This window comes from Schistocerca gregaria, chromosome X (genome assembly GCF_023897955.1).
Source record: "Schistocerca gregaria isolate iqSchGreg1 chromosome X, iqSchGreg1.2, whole genome shotgun sequence".
NCBI classification, from domain to species: Eukaryota; Metazoa; Arthropoda; class Insecta; order Orthoptera; family Acrididae; genus Schistocerca; species Schistocerca gregaria.
The window spans coordinates 483,227,649-483,248,687 of record NC_064931.1 but is presented as its reverse complement, the minus strand read 5'-3'; the positions used below and the strand labels follow the sequence as shown (position 1 = coordinate 483,248,687).

Genomic DNA, 21,039 nt, shown 5'->3' with positions numbered 1-21,039 from the left:
ACAGAGCAACATTGCATTCATTTTACTGTGGTAATATTGATCTCCAGCCATAACTGGCAAACACAAGGAATTGGTAGCTAAAAAAATTACAATAAATTGATAATAGGACAATTACAAATATTTGTAAAGGAATAGTATACCACATTCTGATGTATAAGCAACATCATCCTGTTTGAAGCAGATACAAAATTCACCTATGATTAAAGCAGAACTGAAACAGCACCTGGTTGATCACTGCTTCTACCCTGTTTTAAGTTTTTTAAGCCTCAAATCGAGGAAGTGATAACTGGTGCAAATGATCTGACATTCTGAAACACACCTATTGCAAATGACATGACATTCTAAACCAGACTTATTGCTTTCTATCCCGTTATTTGTTCACATTATTATGTTATCAATACACAATAAAGCCATACTTGTCCTATAGAGTATTTGCAGACTATGTACCAAATTGCTATTTCCGGTAGCAACAGAGAAATACAAATAAATGAACACCATATATTGAGTAAAATATTTGTTCATATGCGTATGAGAATTTAAGCATATTACAATAACGAGGTAGCACCATCAGACAATTGAATTAAACTCACAATGTTTCAGTAATAAGGCTGAAAATGTAACACCCGTAACTTTCACTGAATTGTAATATGTCTCTGTTCTCACCATTTTAGCGTTTACTTCTGACATCACTACAATATTACATCTTAAATGGGAATAGAGCGCGCAAACAGACACATTTTCACTTAATAACAACAATTATGATCACTGCTCTCACCTGTAATGTGTACATTTCTCCATTTATTTCTATATCCTTATTAAGAAATTCGACTCCAATTGTATGGAAAGAATGTTCATCAAAATGATTGCTAACAAATCTATTCATAAGGCACGACTTTCCAACTCCTCCATCACCAAGTATAACTACTTTCAGAAGCGTGTTTTTGCTTGGTTGGCGAGAGTGTCGTCCTTGGAATGTATTCCCTGCCATTAGATATGTAAATAATATCACAATCACTCTGTCAGATGCCAAATTGTCGGTGATGGCTATGTATGGCCCCAAAACACATACTGCATCTGAAACACAGAATGCATGAAGTTGCAACAATTCAGGTAGTTCATTTGTGTTAATATCGACCGCGTCAATCGCAGCATCGGCCGATGACAACTGTCGTCCACTGTTTTTAATTATTATTGTAAATATGCTACACACAAACTGCAGCTATATATATTTAATATCTTTCCCAACGTACCACACACCCCACCATTCCTTAAACAACTTCTGATACCAACATCAGACTATTGTCAAAAGTGCGACACAAAGATGTTACGCACAAGCATATGCAAGTTGCGACCGACTGCATATATAATGTGCTGTATCTTTCATGTTTGATGACTAGAACAACGAATTGCAGCGCTAACGAGAAACGTGGCCTATATCTAATGCCTGTAGATGCATTTTTACTTACTTCGTTACTTCTCAAAGCGTAATCAGAAGACTGTCTTTTAAAAAGATCTGACTGATTTCTCTGACATCATTCTCGAACTGAGCTAATGCTTCCTCTCCTATTACCTTGATAGGGCGTCAAAACTCTACCATTCCTAATCAAACATAAATTGTCTAACAACATTTTTATCAGCACATAAGAAAGAATGCAACACGGTCTGATATGGAATTCCAAAACTACTTAACAGTGACGCAAATTCCTTAACAGGTAAACATTGGTGCCTAAGCTATAAATCTGAACTATCGAGCAATGGAAGACAGTCATTTTGTCAGATGAGTGTTCTTTCACACTGTTTCCAACTTCTGGCTGAGTTTACGTCCCAAGAGTGAAACATGACGGTAGTTCGATGACGATTTGGGAAGGGCAGCCATATCTTGGTATTCCATGAGCCCCACGGTTAGGCCTGATCTGCAAGGTCGCATTACTGCCGAGGATCATGTGACCATTTTGAGGTCCATCCCATGGTACAATGTCTGTTCCCCTATTGTGATGCTGTATTCAAAGACGGCATGGCTCCTGTAAACACGGTTCTCATCGTCCCGGACTGGTTTTGTGAGCATAAGGATGTTTTGTCACATCTCCTTGGCCATCACAGTCACCAGATCGCAATATTGTTGAGACTTTGTGATCTCCTTTGGAGAGAAAAGTGTGATCGCAATCCATCCCCATCATCGTTACCAGAACTTGCCACTATTTTGCATGTAGAATGGTATAAGATTCCATTGAAACAGATTAAGGAGCTATATCTATCCATTTGCTGTTTTGAATGTCAACTCTTTTCATACACCGTAATAGGCATGGTAATGTGTTGTGTTAGTGGCGTTTCGATATTTTTATCTGTTCTGTGTAGATAAAGTACGATTAACACATTAACTGCAAGGTGGGAATGAGTTAAGCTTATTTCCAGAGGTCTCCTTAGTCGTGAACAGAAAGCTGGACGTAACTTGATGTGACGTCAGCATTGCTATAGGGCCAAGTTGTTTTTACCCTGAAACGAGGCAGTTGAAGTAATGGGGAAAGAAAGTGTGTGTCACTCAGCGAGCAGTTACAGTGCCCTGTAGTGGTGGTCTTCATTACAATATGGCTCAGTGACAACGTTTCGATTACTTCACATGAGGATGTATCATTGGGAAACTGGAAGGTGTTACGATGTGAGCAGGCATAATGTTGTATGGGCATACGGACCTTCATATCTTTGAACACAGTAGATTCACCAGTCAAGATTATTGTGATACTGTACTCTTCCCATGTGTGTCTTTTCTGGGGTTTATTCGGCCTTGACATTTTAATGGATGACAATGTGCGAATGCAAACAGCACTCGTGTTGGAGCTCTTTGAAGAAATTTGGCGAATGGACTGGTGTGCCCACTCCCTTGACCTAAATCCCATCGAGCAGTTGTGAGACGTTTTAAGGAGCTATACTGCAACATGTCCAAAAGCACCAACGACCATTCAGAAGTTGTCAACTGCACTGGTGAAGGAATGGAATGCCCTAACACAAGAACTCGTTATCAACCTTTTGACCAGCATGAGAGCACTTTGCAGAGCATACATTGCTATCGTTGGTGATCACAGATCCTATTAATAACAAATCTTTTGTAATGTCCCACGGATCAACACAAATCTTTGTGATTTCAGGGTACTTACTGTCTTTGAAAAAATGTGTCATTTCTGCTCGTCTCCTTGCATATTTCTTTCAGTTACCTCGTATTTTACAATGAAGTAGTTCTTTCTATGAACGGTCCAAATTTCATCAAGCTATGTTACCTGGCAGTGAAACATCAACTCTCAAACTACTCCTAATATCTGAGCATGTGTCATTGTTCAGTTGATGCCTCTGTCAAATGTGGATGTTAAGATTGATGGTATCCTGGCTGCTATACAAAATAAGAAGACTATGTGTTAAAGTGGGGAGTAACTTACTCCCCCCTCTCCATATCTTCGCCATTAACAACATAATACACCAACCTAAATGCACTCACAATAGTCACATGCACAAAACAGCTAAGCCCCACATGTGTAAAATACCCCAGTCAATGATGCTACACAAAATGTATATTTTGAGCCTTAAAATTTAAGGTATATACTAACATAGCACCTGTTTATGAAGTTTAGATAAAAGTATGGCAAACTGACTGTTGTTTTTTATAATTCAGTGTAAATTTTCTTTACTGCATCACAATGGTCTACAGACTTTTATAACTCATGGAATATCCAGATGACCTAGACTCAATAAGGTACATCAAAATGTCAGTGTCCTCAGAATCGTGTGAATCTTAATATAATTATCAACTATTACATAATTAGGTCTCAGTTATTACTGTTATCATTACTATTACAAAACATGAATAGACTCACACATTTATTAACAACTTGTTAACTTGAATTCACTGTAGAAAATAGATTTTTCTAATACAAATTTTAAAATGAATAACTCTACTCATACCTTCAATAAGATACTTGAGATTGCTTATTTCCACAGACACTGCTGATTTGTGGCGTAATCACTGACAAAGGAAACCTCATTCCTTCATCATTATATTTTATAGTTTCTCTCTCTGGTCGATGTTTTAATTTCAGGCAACAGTGAGAAGATCAGTTCAAACAAATATGTAGTTAAAAATACTAATAATAAATCAACTGCCATCTCAGAGATTACTGGGTATTCACGGCTTATTGGCAACAAAATGTATCCAAAGGCACTTTGAAAAATTTAGATTTCTGTGTTTTGTCTGCTTTCAAATTTCCAAGTCCCTCTTATAAACCTAAAACTACATTATTTGGAAGATGTTTCGAATCCACAAATTGCTCACCAACATAGCAAAAATCTTCAACATACTCTCCAAAATATTCATTGAAATTCTGCTGTAAGAGTACTTAATGTTCATTAATTACTTCCAGTAACACTTCATCATCAGAGAAGGATCATCCAGTTGGTATCATTTTACACAACACATCTTCAGTTATCTGTATGCACAAATTAAGTTCATTAATAAATCCTTCAAGATCATCTATACTAGTCAGGATATTTTCATTTATAGCTTGCATTTTTTGTTTGGTTTATTGAAGTGTATGAAAATATCAGAAAGATGCCAACTTAGATATCCATTCATCATCTCCAAGTAAATCTGATTCCACCCTTGTGCTTTGACCAATGACATGACCAGTATAGTGGGAACGACCATTCACAACAACTCCCATAACGCGACTGTGACATCATTACGTATACATGACAACAAACACAAAAATAGATCGAAAATCCATCAAATACATATTAGGTCAACAGAAATTACCGATACCAAATCATGAAACCCAAAACTACCACATCCAATATCATCATTACCTCAAAAAACACAACAAACCAACAAAATTTGAACCGAACATTTCCCTTGACCTATATAGGTCAACAGAAAACACCGACAACAAATCATGAAACCTAAACCTACAACTACATCCACAATCATCACTACTTCAAAAAGCACAACAAACCAACGAAATTGGGATCGAGCACTTCCCTTGACATATATAGATCAACAGCAACTACCGATACCACACTATAAGTCTTAAAACTTTCATCAGCACCACACTTAATCCTACCACAAAAAAAGCAACTAGAAAATCAAAATTAGAATCGAACACTTCTCTTGACCTGTTATCCTTACAACATCTCCACATATAGCCTTCCCTGATCCAAGACACCGCAACTTTAGTAAGCCTCATTTCATCATGTCACAATGAACACTTCACAACTTCAGCCAACAGACCAACGCACTGTCCCCCATCATCGACTACAACCGAAAACTGTTGACCTTATCAGTCATATCCACACTTACTAAAGACATAAACAAAGCGATTTACCAAAATTTACACACGATGAGCAGAAAACAAACAACAATAACGTCGACATAACAAACCCAAAATCGTTAACTCACTGAAAAATATTCCGCTAAAAGCACAGTTACCACACACGTGCAATGCTACCACGCAAATGAACCACATGCGCCACATAACACGCTAACCATAAACACACCACCATAGAGAACTACCGACCACAACAATACGCCACCTATAAACACGCCACACACACATACTAAACCAAAAACATCACCCAATACATAAACACACCACCAGAGAGCACCACAGATCACATCAAAACGACACCTACAAACACGCCACTCTCACAAACTAAACTCCACGCCGTCGTGACGTCATACACTACAACAGTCTTAGGTCAAAGCCGACTGGTGGAATCTGAAGCTTCGGCTGTTCCAAAACTTCAATTACCGCATCTTTAAGTTCAAACATTCCTCTTACCACTTGATCTCAAAGTAATATCTGTACATGTGTATGTAGCAGAAGTGTAGTATGCTTTCACCCCATTTCTTGATACAAAATGTGAAATATTCGCATATTTAGGGATTGCAATTTGATGTTGACGGCTTAGTGAGAATGGCTTCGCTCTGAATGAAACAATGCTCAGTTCATAAGTTAGGATTTACATTTCTCATTTTACTCATGAATCCTTTTGGTTGGCCTGCCATGCAACCATCTCCATCTGTACAAACATTAACGCAATCCTCCCACGTTAATTCATTTGGTATGATGTCAAGTGTGCTGCACTGCTGTTGAAATTGCTAGTTAATATTTTATAAAATTTTTGTGTCCAGTTACTTATTTTAAAGTTTATTTGTGTTAATATTTGCAGTAAAAGTAACTTATTAGTCTATTTTCATTAATCTCAGTCTTTCTTCCTGTGTTATTGACTCATGTGATCTATTATTCGTGAGTGTGTTAACGTCGTTCGTCTAAGCCTCACGCCTCAGTAGTGTGTTTACATTTTGTGGCGTGCACTGCAACTGTACCAGTTACAAAGCTAAGTACTGACAAACTTATTTGTGCACTGTTATATAGTTATTAAATTTAATAGTTTTCAGCGGTGTTTCGTCCCGAAATGACGATTAAATAAATTATTGGAAACGTTCGCTCGCTGTGTGTTTTAGTGTTTTTTGTGCGTTCAGTAAATTTCGTGCTTAGTTTTCAACTCGCGTTTCTCATTCTTTCTAGTGAAATATTTCAGTAAAATTTTCATTCAGAGTTTTAACTTCGCTTAGTGTTACAGTGGTCATTTTAATTTTTTGATTTTAGCTAATAATTTTGTGAAGTTTTGCTGGTATTGGTATCGGCTGTGTTGTAGTAGTATTAATACAAGTAGCTGCTTTCTTAGTAGGCAGAGAATTTCTTAAATAGTTCTAATGGTGTGACTGATCTTTGGTAACATAGACATAGAGTTTTTTTCAGTAACTGTAAAATTTTACCATGAGTGGGAAGTGTGGGCTCTGTTTGTAGGTTTGTGAGTAGTGGGTTATGGTGTGGGATTTGTTTAAAGTATTTTATGGGGGGGGGGAATGCAGTGGGGAAGCCAGTGGTCATTTTAGTGAGACCCTCTCGTGGGAATGCAGAATCCGTAGCAGAAATAAGTTGATAGAGGAGCAGGAGAGAGATCTGCACCCTTCAGGTGCAGCTGCAACGCGGAAAGGAGGAACTAGATAGGTTGAGGAGGGTGGTGGGGGGTGGGAACTGGCAATGGGCAAGAAGGCAGCTAGGAAGAGGAGGTATTCAGACAGTTTTACTTCGCGTATTTGCAATAGATTTGAGCAACTGTCAGAGTTGAGGGGAGAGGAGCCTTGTGTAGCTATAGCTGCATGGAACATGCAGCAGTCCTCGTCAACTAGGAGGCCTAGGTTAGTTGCAAAGTCTAAAAGAAAGAAGAAAGTTCTGCTGCTAGGAAGTTCTCATGGTACAGATATGGGCTAGCAGTTGCAGAAAGTGTAGGGGAGTGAGTACCGGATCACCAACATTGTACAGCCTAGTGCAGCGTTAATTCAAGTGACTGACAGCACTGGGGAGTTATGTAGGAATTTTACGAAGGAGGATCAGGTAGTGATAGTGGGTTGAGCAGGGAACAGTTTCGAGAGGGATGAGGAATATGATGTAGGTGGTGACCTGGTAAGGATATCTACTCAAACTGGTGGCACTAATGGGCATTTCGTGCAACTGTTTCAGCGTCATGATCTCACATCTCAGTGGTGCCCGCTGGGTCTATCAGTACATTGCGTTTCACTAGGCACGCTTGCACCTCAATAGGTATGATGAGGGGATGCTGGTTAACTTATAGATCACAGTGTAGAAGGCGGTTGTGGTGGTGGTGGAGGTGGTGGTGGTGTCACTTGTGGAAAAATCACTGTAGTAGTTTGTGTTAGAGCTCCACCTTTTTTAGATTGAAGTCAGTTGATAGGTATACCTGCTTAAAGGAAGTCCCTCTAAGAGCTCGCCTTCTGAGGATGTAACGTTTCCAAGTAGAGAAGGAATTAGCATATTTCATCAAAATATAAGAGGTATTAGAGATAAAGTTAGTGAACTGCTTATAGATGTTGACTCTGCAATTATTGGTATATCAGAGCACCACTGAAATAATTTGACAATTCAGAGGCCTCCTTTACCAGGATACAGTTTAGCTGGTTGTTTCTCAAGGAGCTCCTTGTGGGGTGGGGGAGTGGCTATTTACGTAAAAAACAGTATTCCATTTGAGTCCATAGACATATCATGGCACTGCACTGAACAGATATTTGAATATTGTTCAGGGGCAGTTGAATTTAGTGAAACTAAACTTCTAACTGTTGTTGTTTATAGGTCACCTAACTCTGACTTCAGAGCATTTCTGTTCAAGCTAGAGAGGGTTCTTGATTCAGTTTGTAGGATGTACCTGAAGTTAGTTATATGTGGTGAGTTCAATATAAATTTTGTATATGATGGTGCAAGAAAAAGGATGTTGGTAGATCTACTAAATTCATGTGATCTGATGCAGACTGTTTTTTTCCAACTAGGGTACCAGGGAACACTAGCACAGCCATAGACAATATTTTTATTCATTCTTCATTACTAGATGAGCATTCTGTTACTAAAAGCGTGAATGGCCATTAGGGACATGATGCACAAATTTTAACACTAAAAGGCTTTTGTACTCAAACCAATGTCATATTTAATTACAAACTATGTAGGAAAGTTAATCCAACAGCAATAGAGTTTTTTAAGCCTTGTCAAGGAACAAGAGTGGCAGGACGTTTATAGTGTCGATAACATAGATGATAAATACAATGCTTTCCTTAACACATTTCTCATGATCTTTGAGAATTGCTTTCCATCAGAACATTCTAAACGGGGTGTTAGCAGTAATAGGCAGCCCGGGTGGCTGACTAGTGGCATAAGGATATCTTGTAGAACAAAGTGGGAATTATATCAAATTGTCAGAAGAAGCTACAGCAGCCCATTACAAACTGTATTGCATGGTGCTTAAACATCTTATTAGAAAGACAAACAGTACGTGGTATGGAAATAGAATAGCTAATTCACAGTATGAAATTAAAACCATGTGGTCTGTTGCGTAGAAAGTGTCTCATCAGCAGCACAAGGCTGATGATGAAGTCAGTTTTCAGTAAAAATATTTCAGTTACTGATAAATCAGATATATGCACAGTAGTTAACAATCATTTTCTGAGCATTGATGGTGAATTAAATAAAAATTTAGATTCTACAGGAAAACATATAAAATATGTAAATAATTTTAGACCTATTTCTATCCCATCAATGTTTGCAAAAGTTATTGAAAAGACTGTGTATGTAAGGATAATTGATCATTTTATATAACACAATTTGCTATCAAATGTACAGTTCAGCTTTAGAAGTCATTTAACAACTGAAAATGATATATTTTCTTTCCTCTGTGAAGTACTAGATGGGCTAAACAAAAGGTTTTGAACGCTTGGCATATTTTTTTGATTTAACTAAGGCATTTGATTGTGTTGATCACAAAATATTTGCTCCAGAAGTTGGACCATTACTGACTATGGAGAGTAGCTCACAATTGGTTCGCCTCTTACTTTAGCAGCAGGCAGCAGAAGGTAATTATTCACAATGTTGATAACAGCTATGAAGTGAGGTCTCAGTGGGGTATGTTCAAGTGGGGAGTGCCCCAGGGATCAGTGCTGGGTCCATTCCTGTTCCTTTTTTATATAAATGATATGCATGTTAGTATTACGGGTAACTCTAAAATATTTCTGTTTGCTGGTGACACTAGCTTGGTAGTAAAGGATGTCGTGTGCAACACTGGATCGGTTTCAAACAGTGCCGTACATGACCTAAGTTCATGGCTTGTAGAAAATAAACTAACGTTTAATCACAGTTAGATTCAGTTTTTACAGTTTCTAACATACAATTCAACAAAGACTGGCGTTTTAATTTCATAGAATGGGCATATGATTAGTGAAACTGAACAGTTCAAATTCCTGGGTGTTCAGATAGATAGTAAGCTGTTGTGGGAAGCCCACACCCAGGATCTTGTTCAAAGACTTAATACTGCCATTTTTACAATTCAAATGGTATCAGAAGTGAGTGATCGTTCGACACGAAAATTAGTCTACTTTGGTAATTTTCATTTGCTTATTTCGTATGGCATTATATTTTCAGGTAACTCTTCCCATTCTAAAAGTATGTTTTTGGCTCAGAAACGGGCGGTTCGGGTAATAAGTGCTGTAAGTTCATGAACCTCTTGTCGACCCCTGTTCACGAGTCTGGGTATTTTGACATTGGCCTCTCTCTCTCTCTCTCTCTCTCTCTCTCTCTCTCTCTCTCTCTCTCTGTCTATATATATATATATATATATATATATATATATATATATATATATATATATATAATTGTTATTTCTTGTTAACAATAGTGTGTGGTCGCTCGGTTCTAGGCTCTTCAGTCTGGAACCGCGCGACTGCTACGGTCGCAGGTTCGAATCCTGCCTCGGGCAGGCCTCCTTAGGTTAGTTAGGTTTAAGTAGTTCTAAGTTCTAGGGGACTGATGACCTCACAAGTTAAGTCCAATAGTGGTCAGAGCCATTTGAACCATTTTGTTAACAATATTAGCTTATTCCCAAGAATAACCAGCTTTCTGTCAGTTAATACTCGTCAGAAATCAAACCTGCATTTAGATCGGACTTCTGTAACTCTTGTGCAAAAAGGTGTGCAGTATACTGCTGCATCCATTTTCATTAAGCTACCACTCGAATTCAAAACTCTTAGCAGTAATCCACACGCTTTCGAATCGAAACTGAAGAGTTTCCTTATGGATCACTCCTCCTATTCTGTCGAGGAGTTCCTTGAAAAATTAAGCTGATTCTTATTGTATTATTGATTGCGTTTACTTAAACTTATGCAGTGACTTTTTTCGGTTTTATAAACATTTATTTTTATCTGTTATTACTTTTATGTTGTAATTTCATCTACTGACATGTTCCATGGCCTTGGAGATTTGCTCCTCAGTTTGGTCCTAATGAACTTGATGTGTGAATAAAATAAATTAGTCACATGAATTATTTCTTCATGGTTGGTCATTTGGATAGTCCTTTGCTAAAAGAGAAGTTACTTGCAATTACATTCCCTTCAACATATGTGCCTTCTGTAGAAAAGAAGTTTTGAATGACTGCCAGTATCAGTGGACTCGTCAATTTGGAGTGAGAATTTACGACTGCTCTTTATTTTCTCCTTCAAAATGTCTTCAGTGTTATTGCACGTGTCACTAAGTTGACAGCAGATTGTGTGACCAGAAAGAGGAATTTTTTTAAAATTTCAATAGCAGATTTTGAATTAGGCATTAACAACATTTCTGGTATTATGTGTGGGTACTTTGACCTTTACAATATAAGTTTCTTCAACTTATAGGTAGCTTTCTGCACACTCTACAAAATACGTATCATAGTCATTAGCTTCACTTGTTTTTTTTATTTGGTCCAAAAAACTGATGAAAATAACTCACATCTTTACTTAACAGCGAGGAATGTTTCAGTTTACTATAGTTCAATTCTTTTATCTTGGCGGTTTGCGCATGCCCGCCCAGACGCGGGAGATTCCTGCGTTGCCAGTTGCACGCGCCAAGCAAACTTACGTTTAGGGGGAGCGCTAATTTTCATTTGCTTATTTCGTATGGCATTATATTTTCGGGTAACTCTTCCCTTTATGAAGTAAAGCCACCACCGCCGCATTAACCCTTTCGCTGCTACAGAGACGTGCTCCCCGCATTCCGCGCTGTGAGCGATTTTGTCATCAGTGCACTGCTCGCCTGTGCAGACACATGGTGTTCTGACTGCTTTGACACACTTATTCGATTTCACAGAAACTATTTGGCCCAAAAATTTGATTTTCACACATCTTCTTGACTGATACCTTCCCCCCATAAATGACTTAATTTTGTTTCGATGTTCAGCGCAGTTATTGTGCAGCATTAAATGTAGTAAACCACTACACGAAATTTTGAAGAGTTTGCAGAGGTAAAAGTCCATAGCGTATACTTTCCGTATGGTTGATTTCAGTTGCCACTAAAAAATTTAAAAAAATACATTCAAACGAATAAAATTCATGAAGTAAGACACTTCGATATTGTTTTTAAATAAAGAAAATATTAAGCACTGAACAAGGTTTAAACTCAGAACCTTTCACTTAGTAGCTATCGTGGCTCTTCAATCATTAGGCTTTCTTGAGGCCTTTAAGTTAGGGCGCAAAATACCGACAAACACTGTAGGTATGACTATGAATTACTCACGTTTCGTTGAAGTACAATAGGAAATAAACAATTACCGCTGCTCTTTATTGCGAAAAAGAGGTTAGTGAGAATGATACAAACACCTTTCCTTGCTATCGCCTCAATCAGGAGGCTTATTGCTTGTCTGGCTTAATTAATTAATAGAATATGAAGCAATTGGTATAAAGAATGTTTTTTCCAAACTTTCTATAAAAGAAATTCTGCTATCAAGACATTGCTTTCGAACAGTTACTTTATTTATAACTGAACATTTCTAAAACTGAAGACACTCATCCGTGCTCTGTACTGCAGTCGAGCTCTGGCAACGTCATTCTCTGTTCATTGGCTGACTGTGTTTTGTGACGTCAGATGCGCAGAAAGAACCTAAACTCGGCCGCCTTCATAAATGACGCGCTCTTTAGGAGCCATAGCAGCATTACTGAGTTTTTCACTACACACATTTTACTAAGGGATTGGGCATGTTTTGTCACCACATTAAAAAACTGTATCACTATATTGCCTTCAAACTACTTTCTGCTGCTTTTTTTTCAGGCTCGATGGTTTCACTACTTGCCTTCTGGAATGGACCACACCATACAATGAAATTATCCATATCGAAAAAATGGTTTAATAATACCATAATAAAAATACTGATGTACAATCATAACATTCATACAATTCCAGAACACAGCTGGGATAAAACTAAACTGAAATAATGTGCTTTTTGTGGGACATCCACAACTGTGATTAATCCTTTTTGGGACCCAGGTTTAAGGTTGTAAACTGAACTACTCAAACAATGAAGAGTCCTAGATCGAATAACAACAACATTGGTGAACTGAGATACTCTATTGCTTACTGACAGTGTGTGGGTTCTTCGGTGTTTAATGAAAAGAGCAGTAAGGTTTAAGAAGCAGCGACAAACTCGAACAAATATCAAAGCAACGCAATAATAATAATAATAATAATAATAATAATAATAATAATAATAATAATAATAGTGGAGGGACAGTTTTGATAATTCTCAGAATGTTAGGGAAAACCATGTACAGCCAGCCGTAAATGAAAGATGTGGAGTTACAAAATACTTTCACCACTGGGGCCATGCCAGTGCAGTAGTGCAGACGAGAATACAATTAACTTAAGGTAAGCAAAGTGTAACAACCATACTAAATAAATTACACGTAATTTCTATGAAATATAAAAGTTATCAGCATGTATTACATAATTAAAGAATAAACGAGGACCTTCTTACTTAAATTTGAAGGATATAAATTATATTTAATTTTTTTAACAAAAATTCGCAGTATGCGTAATATCGAAATCCCTTAATTTCTTATAATAATATTTATATATTTGTCTCACACCCTTTGCTGTCTGACAGCACATCAGTGTGCCATGGCATACCAACTGCCGCACACTGGTGTACCATATCAGATTGAATATGACTTCTAAAACTGTATGGAATACTAAGAACGTCAAAAACATCTACATATAAAACTACACATCGCAAACTGCCTTACAAACTGTGTCAGAGAGTACTTCTGCTACCAGCATCATTGGTGCATGGGAAGATCTACTCTCAATAAACCCCTGTATTAGCCTTTTTCTTCTTGTGATAGCCATTCCTGAGACTTACGTGGGAGGAAGTAATATACTGGCTGACTCGTCTGGGAATGTACACTCTTCAACTTTCAACAACGAATCGCTCTTTGATACACAACACCTCATTTGAAGCGTCTTGTGACTGGCTTTTTTTTTTAAAATCTCCACAATTCCCTCACACTTACAAAACGATTCTGTGACAAAACATGCCATCCTTTGTACCATCTTTTTTCTCTCTTGTGTTAACCTGGCAAGAGTCCCAGACTGATGAGGAGTACTCAAGAATCGTTCTTACGAGTGCGAATTACATTTCCTTAAAATCTTTCATATACGGTAAATCTATTTACTGCAGCTCCCTGCATCAAACATCGATCCCCCATAGGTCTTCTCGAATTTCAGTGTAGTCTTCTTAAGTTGCAGCCTTGCTATAGCTATCTGCCAACAGTGTCATGGAGCTTCCAATGTTATCCACTGGAACATCAATGTATATAGCAAATGGGAACAGCACTATAACCGTTCCTTCGGGTGCTCCTGAAAGTACCTTTACATCTGTCGATTTCATCTGTTAACAAAAATGTGGTGCATTCTTTCTGCTGGGAAGTCCTAAACCTAGTCATAAATCTGGCACAATACTCAACAATCTCGTCTTCATCAGTAAACAACAATGTGGATCTTTATCAATGTCTAATGCGTTCAAGGAACACTGCATCAACATGTCTACATCTACATCTACATCTACATGACTACTCTGCAATTCACATTTAAGTGCTTGGCAGAGGGTTCATCGAACCACAATCATACTATCTCTCTACTATTCCACTCCCGAACAGCGAGCGGGAAAAACGAACACCTAAACCTTTCTGTTCGAGCTCTGATTTCTCTTATTTTATTTTGATGATCATTCCTACCTATGTAGGTTGGGCTCAACAAAATATTTTCGCATTCGGAAGAGAAAGTTGGTGACTGAAATTTCGTAAAAAGGTCTCGCCGCGAAGAAAAACGTCTATGCTGTAATGACTTCCATCCCAACTCGTGTATCATATCTGCCACACTCTCTCCCCTATAACGCGATAATACAAAACGAGCTGCCCTTCTTTGCACCCTCTCGATGTCCTCCGTCAATCCCACCTGGTAAGGATCCCACACCGCGCAGCAATATTCTAACAGAGGATGAACGAGTGTAGTGTAAGCTGTCTCTTTAGTGGACTTGTTGCATCTTCTAAGTGTCCTGCCAATGAAACGCAACCTTTGGCTCGCCTTCCCGACAAAATTATCTATGTGGTCCTTCCAACTGAAGTTGTTTGTAATTTTAACACCCAGGTACTTAGTTGAATTGACAACCTTGAGAATTGTACTATTTATCGAGTAATCGAATTCCAACGGATTTCTTTTGGAACTCATGTGGATCATCGCACACTTTTCGTTATTTAGCGTCAACTGCCACCTGACACACCATACAGCAATCTTTTCTAAATCGCTTTGCAGCTGATACTGGTCTTCGGATGACCTTACTAGACGGTAAATTACAGCATCATCTGCGAACAACCTAAGAGAACTGCTCAGATTGTCACCCAGGTCATTTATATAGATCAGGAACAGTAGAGGTCCCAGGACGCTTCCCTGGGGAACACCTGATATCACTTCAGTTTTACTCGATGATTTGCCGTCTATTACTACGAACTGCGACCTTCCTGACAGGAAATCACGAATCCAGTCGCACAACTGAGACGATACCCCATAGCTCCGCAGCTTGATTAGAAGTCGCTTGTGAGGAACGGTGTCAAAAGCTTTCCGGAAATCTAGAAATACGGAATCAACTTGAGATCCCCTGTCGATAGCGGCCATTACTTCGTGCGAATAAAGAGCTAGCTGCGTTGCACAAGAGCGATGTTTTCTGAAGCCATGCTGATTACGTGTCAATAGATCGTTCCCTTCGAGGTGATTCATAATGTTTGAATACAGTATATGCTCCAAAACCCTACTGCAAACCGACGTCAATGATATAGGTCTGTAGTTAAATGGATTACTCCTACTACCCTTCTTGAACACTGGTGCGACCTGCGCAATTTTCCAATCTGTAGGTACAGATCTATCGGTGAGCGAGCGGTTGTATATGAGTGCTAAGTAGGGAGCTATAGTATCAGCGTAATCTGAAAGGAACCTAATCGGTATACAATCTGGACCTGAAGACTTGCCCGTATCAAGCGATTTGAGTTGCTTCGCAACCCCTAAGGTATCTACTTCTAAGAAACTCATGCTAGCAGATGTTCGTGTTTCAAATTCTGGAATATTCCATTCGTCTTCCCTGGTGAAGGAATTTCGGAAAACTGCGTTCAATAACTCCGCTTTAGCGGCGCAGTCGTCGATAACAGTACCATCGGCACTGCGCAGCGAAGGTATTGACTGCGTCTTGCCGCTTGTGTACTTTACATACGACCAGAATTTCTTCGGATTTTCTACCAAATTTCGAGACAATGTTTCGTTGTGGAACCTATTAAAGGCATCTCGCATCGAAGTACGTGCCAAATTTCGCGCGTCTGTAAATTTTAGCCCATCTTCAGGATTTCGCGTTCTTCTGAACTTCGCATGCTTTTTCCGTTGCCTCTGCAACAGCGTTCGGACCTTTTTTGTGTACCACGGGGGATCCGTTCCATCTCTTACCAATTTATGAGGTATGAATATCTCAATTGCTGTTGCTACTATATCTTTGAATTTGAGCCACATCTCGTCTACATTCGCATAGTCAGTTCGGAAGGAATGGAAATTGTCTTTTAGGAAGGCTTCTAGTGGTACTTTTACCGCTTTTTTAAATAAAATTATTTTGCGTTTGTTTCTGATGGATTTGGAAGAAATGGTATTGAGCCTAGCTACAATGACCTTGTGATCACTAATCCCTGTATCAGTCATGATGCTCTCTATCATCTCTGGATTGTTTGTGGCCAAGAGGTCAAGTGTGTTTTCGCAACCATTTACAATTCGCGTGGGTTCGTGGACTAACTGCTCTAAATAATTTTCGGAGAATGCATTTAGGACAATCTCGGAAGACGTTTTGTGCCTACCACCGGTTTTGAACAAGTATTTTTGCCAACATACCGAGGGTAGGTTGAAGTCCCCACCAACTATAACCGTATGAGTGGGGTATTTATTTGTTACGAGACTCAAACTTTCTCTGAACTGTTCCGCAACTGTATCATCGAAGTCTGGGGGTCGGTAGAAGGAGCCAATTATTAACTTAATTCGGCTGTTAAGTATAACCTCCACCCACACCAATTCGCACAGAGTATCTACTTCGACTTCACTACAAGATAAACCACTACTGACAGACACCAACACTCCACCACCAATTCTGCCTAATCTATCTTTCCTGAACACCGTCTGAGACTTCGTAAAAATTTCTGCAGAACTTATTTCAGGCTTTAGCCAGCTTTCTGTACCTATAACGATATCCGCTTCTGTGCTTTCTATTAGCGCTTGAAGCTCAGGGACTTTTCCAGTGCAACTACAACAGTTTACAACTATAATTCCGACTGTTCCTTGATCCAAGCACGTCCTGTAATTGCCAAGCACCCTTTGACATTGCAGCCCATCCCGCACTTTCCCGAGGCCTTCTAACCTAAAAAACCGCCCAGTCCACGCCACACTGCCTCCGCTACCCGTGTAGCCGCCAGCTGAGTGTAGTGAACTCCTGACCTATTCAGCGGAACCCGAAACCCCACCACCCTATGGCGCAAGTCAAGGAATCTGCAGCCAATACGGTCGCAAAACCGTCTGAGCCTCTGATTCAGACCCTCCACCCGGCTCTGCACCAAAGGTCCGCAGTCGGTTCTGTCAACGATGCTGCAGATGGTGAGCTCTGCCTTCATCTCGTAAGCAAGACCGGCAGCCTTCACCAAATCAGATAGCCGCTGGAATCCAGAGAGAATTTCCTCAGATCCAAAGCGACACACGTCATTAGTGCCGACATGTGCCACCACCTGCAGCTGGCTGCACCCTGTGCTCTTCATGGCATCCGGAAGGACCCTTTCCACATCAGGAATGACTCCTCCCGGAATGCACACGGAGTGCACACTGGATTTCTTCCCCTCCTTAGCCGCCATATCCCTAAGGGGCCCCATTACGCGCCTAACATTGGAGCTCCCAACTACCAGTAAGCCCAACCTCTGCGATTGCCCGGACCTTGAAGGCTGAGAATGATCCTCTGAAACAGGGCAGGCAGCTGCATCTGGCTCAGCCAGAGACAGTGCCTGAAACCGGTTTGTCAGACGCACCGGGGAGGCTTTCTGGTCAGCTTCCGGGGACGCCTTTCGCTGCCTGCCACGCCTTGGAACGACCTCCCAATCAACCACAGGCGAGGGCTCAGCTCCACTGCGGGCAGCAACCGTCTATGGTTCTCTGGATATCATGGATGAACAGTTCCAGTAACATTTTGGTTTATTAATGGAATCCACGTTGATTTTGATGTAGGAGATTCCTGTTCTCAAAACCATAGTACTGTGTGACCATAAAATTCTGCAACAGACTGACAACCACAATATAGGCATACAATTATGTGCATTTATCCTATAACCCTTTTTGAAAATGGGAATGTGAGGCTTTCCCCAACTACTTTGTGCCCTTCATTTCTTCAGGGACCTATGACAAACTATTTCTGGGCGGTATAATGGAACTGGTCAGTAGTACACTTTCATTTCATAGTATACAGCATGGTATGTGCAAAAAGCCACCACTCAATCCAATGAAATTTTTTTACACAACACTGATTTTTTTATTTTTATCAATGTTCAGACAGATGGTAAAGTATGATTTGTTTATACTCACACATTAAAATGTATAGTGAAAAAAATTATCAGTCATATTTTATAATTTTGAGAAATATCCATAATGTCTATTATTCTTCTTGTTATTTCAACAATTATTATGACCACTTTTAACATTTAGAATATCAGTTATCAGAATTATAAATTAAAAACGAAATTGTCTTTGCTTGTACAGATCGGTTTCAAACAACATCTTTGTGTAGTTAAATACACCATTAAACCACTGCCTCATTGTGGTGGTTGTTGTTCAAAAGGATGTGTCATCGCAATGTGGTGTTACGGTGGACATTTTTATACAAAATTTTTTGTAATTAAGGATTTGCATGTTGTTCAAAATAAGGTATTAAGCGAGGGAAATAATTATGAGAAAATTTTTCTCAACAAATCATTTCTTAAGTTGATACATAAACAAAATCCTGATCCTGGATCTCTCCTCTTAAAGCAGAAAATGCAATTCTAGGTACACTATGTCAATGAGAAACTTTGAGAACACTAAAAAGAAGAGACAGTGATAAGTAATAAACACTTTCAGAAAAATTGTGAGTTGTTATACCACACAATGCTAATCAACAAGTATTTTGTGTCCTTGAGCTACAGAAAATTATTTGTCTAGACCACACAAATCTTCAGCATTTAGGTTTGCTGAACAGTTTTAAATATTAGTTTCAACTCAACACAAAAGATTAGGTTCGAATATGGCAGCATTAGGAGGGATTTAAAAATTAATATACATTATCTGAAAGAAAATGTTCAAGTAACAATACCGATATTAACAATAAAATTATTTGAACTCAAATTTAAAGTAACAAAGCACACTTGCATACTTTGAATCAGGGGCACCTACTTCCTGCATACTCCAGTATTCGCCCCCCATCCCCCTGAATATTTTTGTGTCCTCAGTACCCACAGGAAATTGGGAAGAAATATTTAAAGAATAAATAAAAACATAAACATTGTAGAAAAATTCAAAGCTGTGAGTAATGCTAATTTTGATGCAACGCTCTTGCATTGTCACCTTCAAGCACGACGTAGTGCTTCTCAGTCCTCCTGTAACAACTGACAGGTGTTCATTGCTACTCTTGGGGAACATGACAGAAGTTTTGAAATTTTTTCGTCCAAGGTGCAATGGCTGGCAGAGATTGAAACCACCTGCTGTATATCGATCGATATTCTCTCTCTCAGTACCATTCTTTGTGGAGCAATGTGTTTTACGTTACATTGTTTATTGTGTAACACTACCATTTACAATTATTTACAATAATAATTTATTTCTTTGTTATAGTTGATTTTTGTAAGGGATATATTCATTGTTCTCTCATCAGTAGAGGAAAGCTATTTGACTACTACATATACAGATGTAGTTTCAGGTGGCTCTGATTCACCTGCTGTGAAGTAGACAAGAAAACTGGTCATTGAGATGTAGTGTTCCTCTAAAAACAGTGGTAAGATTAATTTAAGTGGATTATATACGAGTGGTTTTTTTTTGCATGTAAGTTAATGAGTTCCTCTAATAGGTCTTTTGCTAAGAAAACTAAACGAGATGAATATGTGATAAAAGCTTTCAGTGATGTCAGGTTTTCTTCTTGGAACAAAGCGTTAGAAAGGTTTGCTTGTCCTGAAAAGTCAAATTATTGTATGTCTTAAAAATGTGACTAATAAAAGTGTGAACATGCAGCATCTAATACCTAATGGAAATGAGGAAAAAATGACGTCTCCAAGAGCAGCTCTGTTAGGAACATTACCTTCGTTGCATTATCTCATGGTGCAAGGGTTCGCAAGCCATGGTCTCACAGATGAAAATTCTAACTATTGTGGATTACAGTTAGTTGTAGAAGATAGCTCCCATTTGTCCTCTTGGCTTCAACAAATAAGGTACTGATGGCTTTCGCATGACAACAATTGAATTAGGTCCTATTAAAGCTAAAGCGACATATGTCAACATGAGCTAGTTTCGATTTGCTTTCAGTGTCAGTGATGATAATTTTCAAATTAGTGAATTACTTTTAGGTTTCAATAATACTGAATCTGCTGCAGCTGAAGTACTGTTGACAAATTAAATGGACGTTTCACTCTTTTTTTCTCAAGGTGTTCCTACTGGTAGAGCAACAACTATAACCAGCACTTTTTCTGGTTTGTAAGGAAAAATTACAGATATTGAGCAGTAAATTCTGCATGTTCATAGTTTGGCACATTTATTAACATTGTGACCCAAGACGCAATACGAAATGAGAACATAGCGAGAGATTATCTTTGAAATGTGAAATAAATGGCGACCTCTGTAGGTTGGTCCCCCAAGTAACTAGCAGTATTTGAGTGCTTGAATCTCCGCTAGCTGCCCAAAGTGCTTTATTCATCTTGTAGCTCTTTGGGCCTTTTGCCCTGACAGGATAGAAGTTTATGACTAACTGTTCCAAGGATCGATTTTCTAAACCTGCTATGACTAATTTCAAAGAAATGTAAACGTTTCTTCTTTCCACAATTGAAGATTT

At 38.8% G+C, this 21,039-nt stretch overlaps 1 protein-coding gene across 2 annotated transcripts in view; it reads right to left on the bottom strand.

Annotated features, from left to right (window-relative positions):
- The window catches only part of LOC126298947 (ras-related protein Rab-9B), a 37,453-nt gene extending 36,124 nt beyond the window's left edge, over positions 1-1,329 (bottom strand). The window contains exons 1-2 of one of the 2 annotated variants that reach the window (XM_049990551.1): positions 1,251-1,329; positions 776-1,074 (exon numbers count right to left, since the gene is read on the bottom strand). In XM_049990551.1, the coding sequence (XP_049846508.1) occupies positions 776-988 (213 nt within the window). In that variant the 5' untranslated portion in view covers positions 989-1,074; positions 1,251-1,329. Of the gene's footprint in view, positions 1-775 lie in introns of both variants that reach the window. The other variant, XM_049990552.1, reaches the window with a different exon arrangement.
- Positions 1,330-21,039: the final 19,710 nt, after the last annotated feature.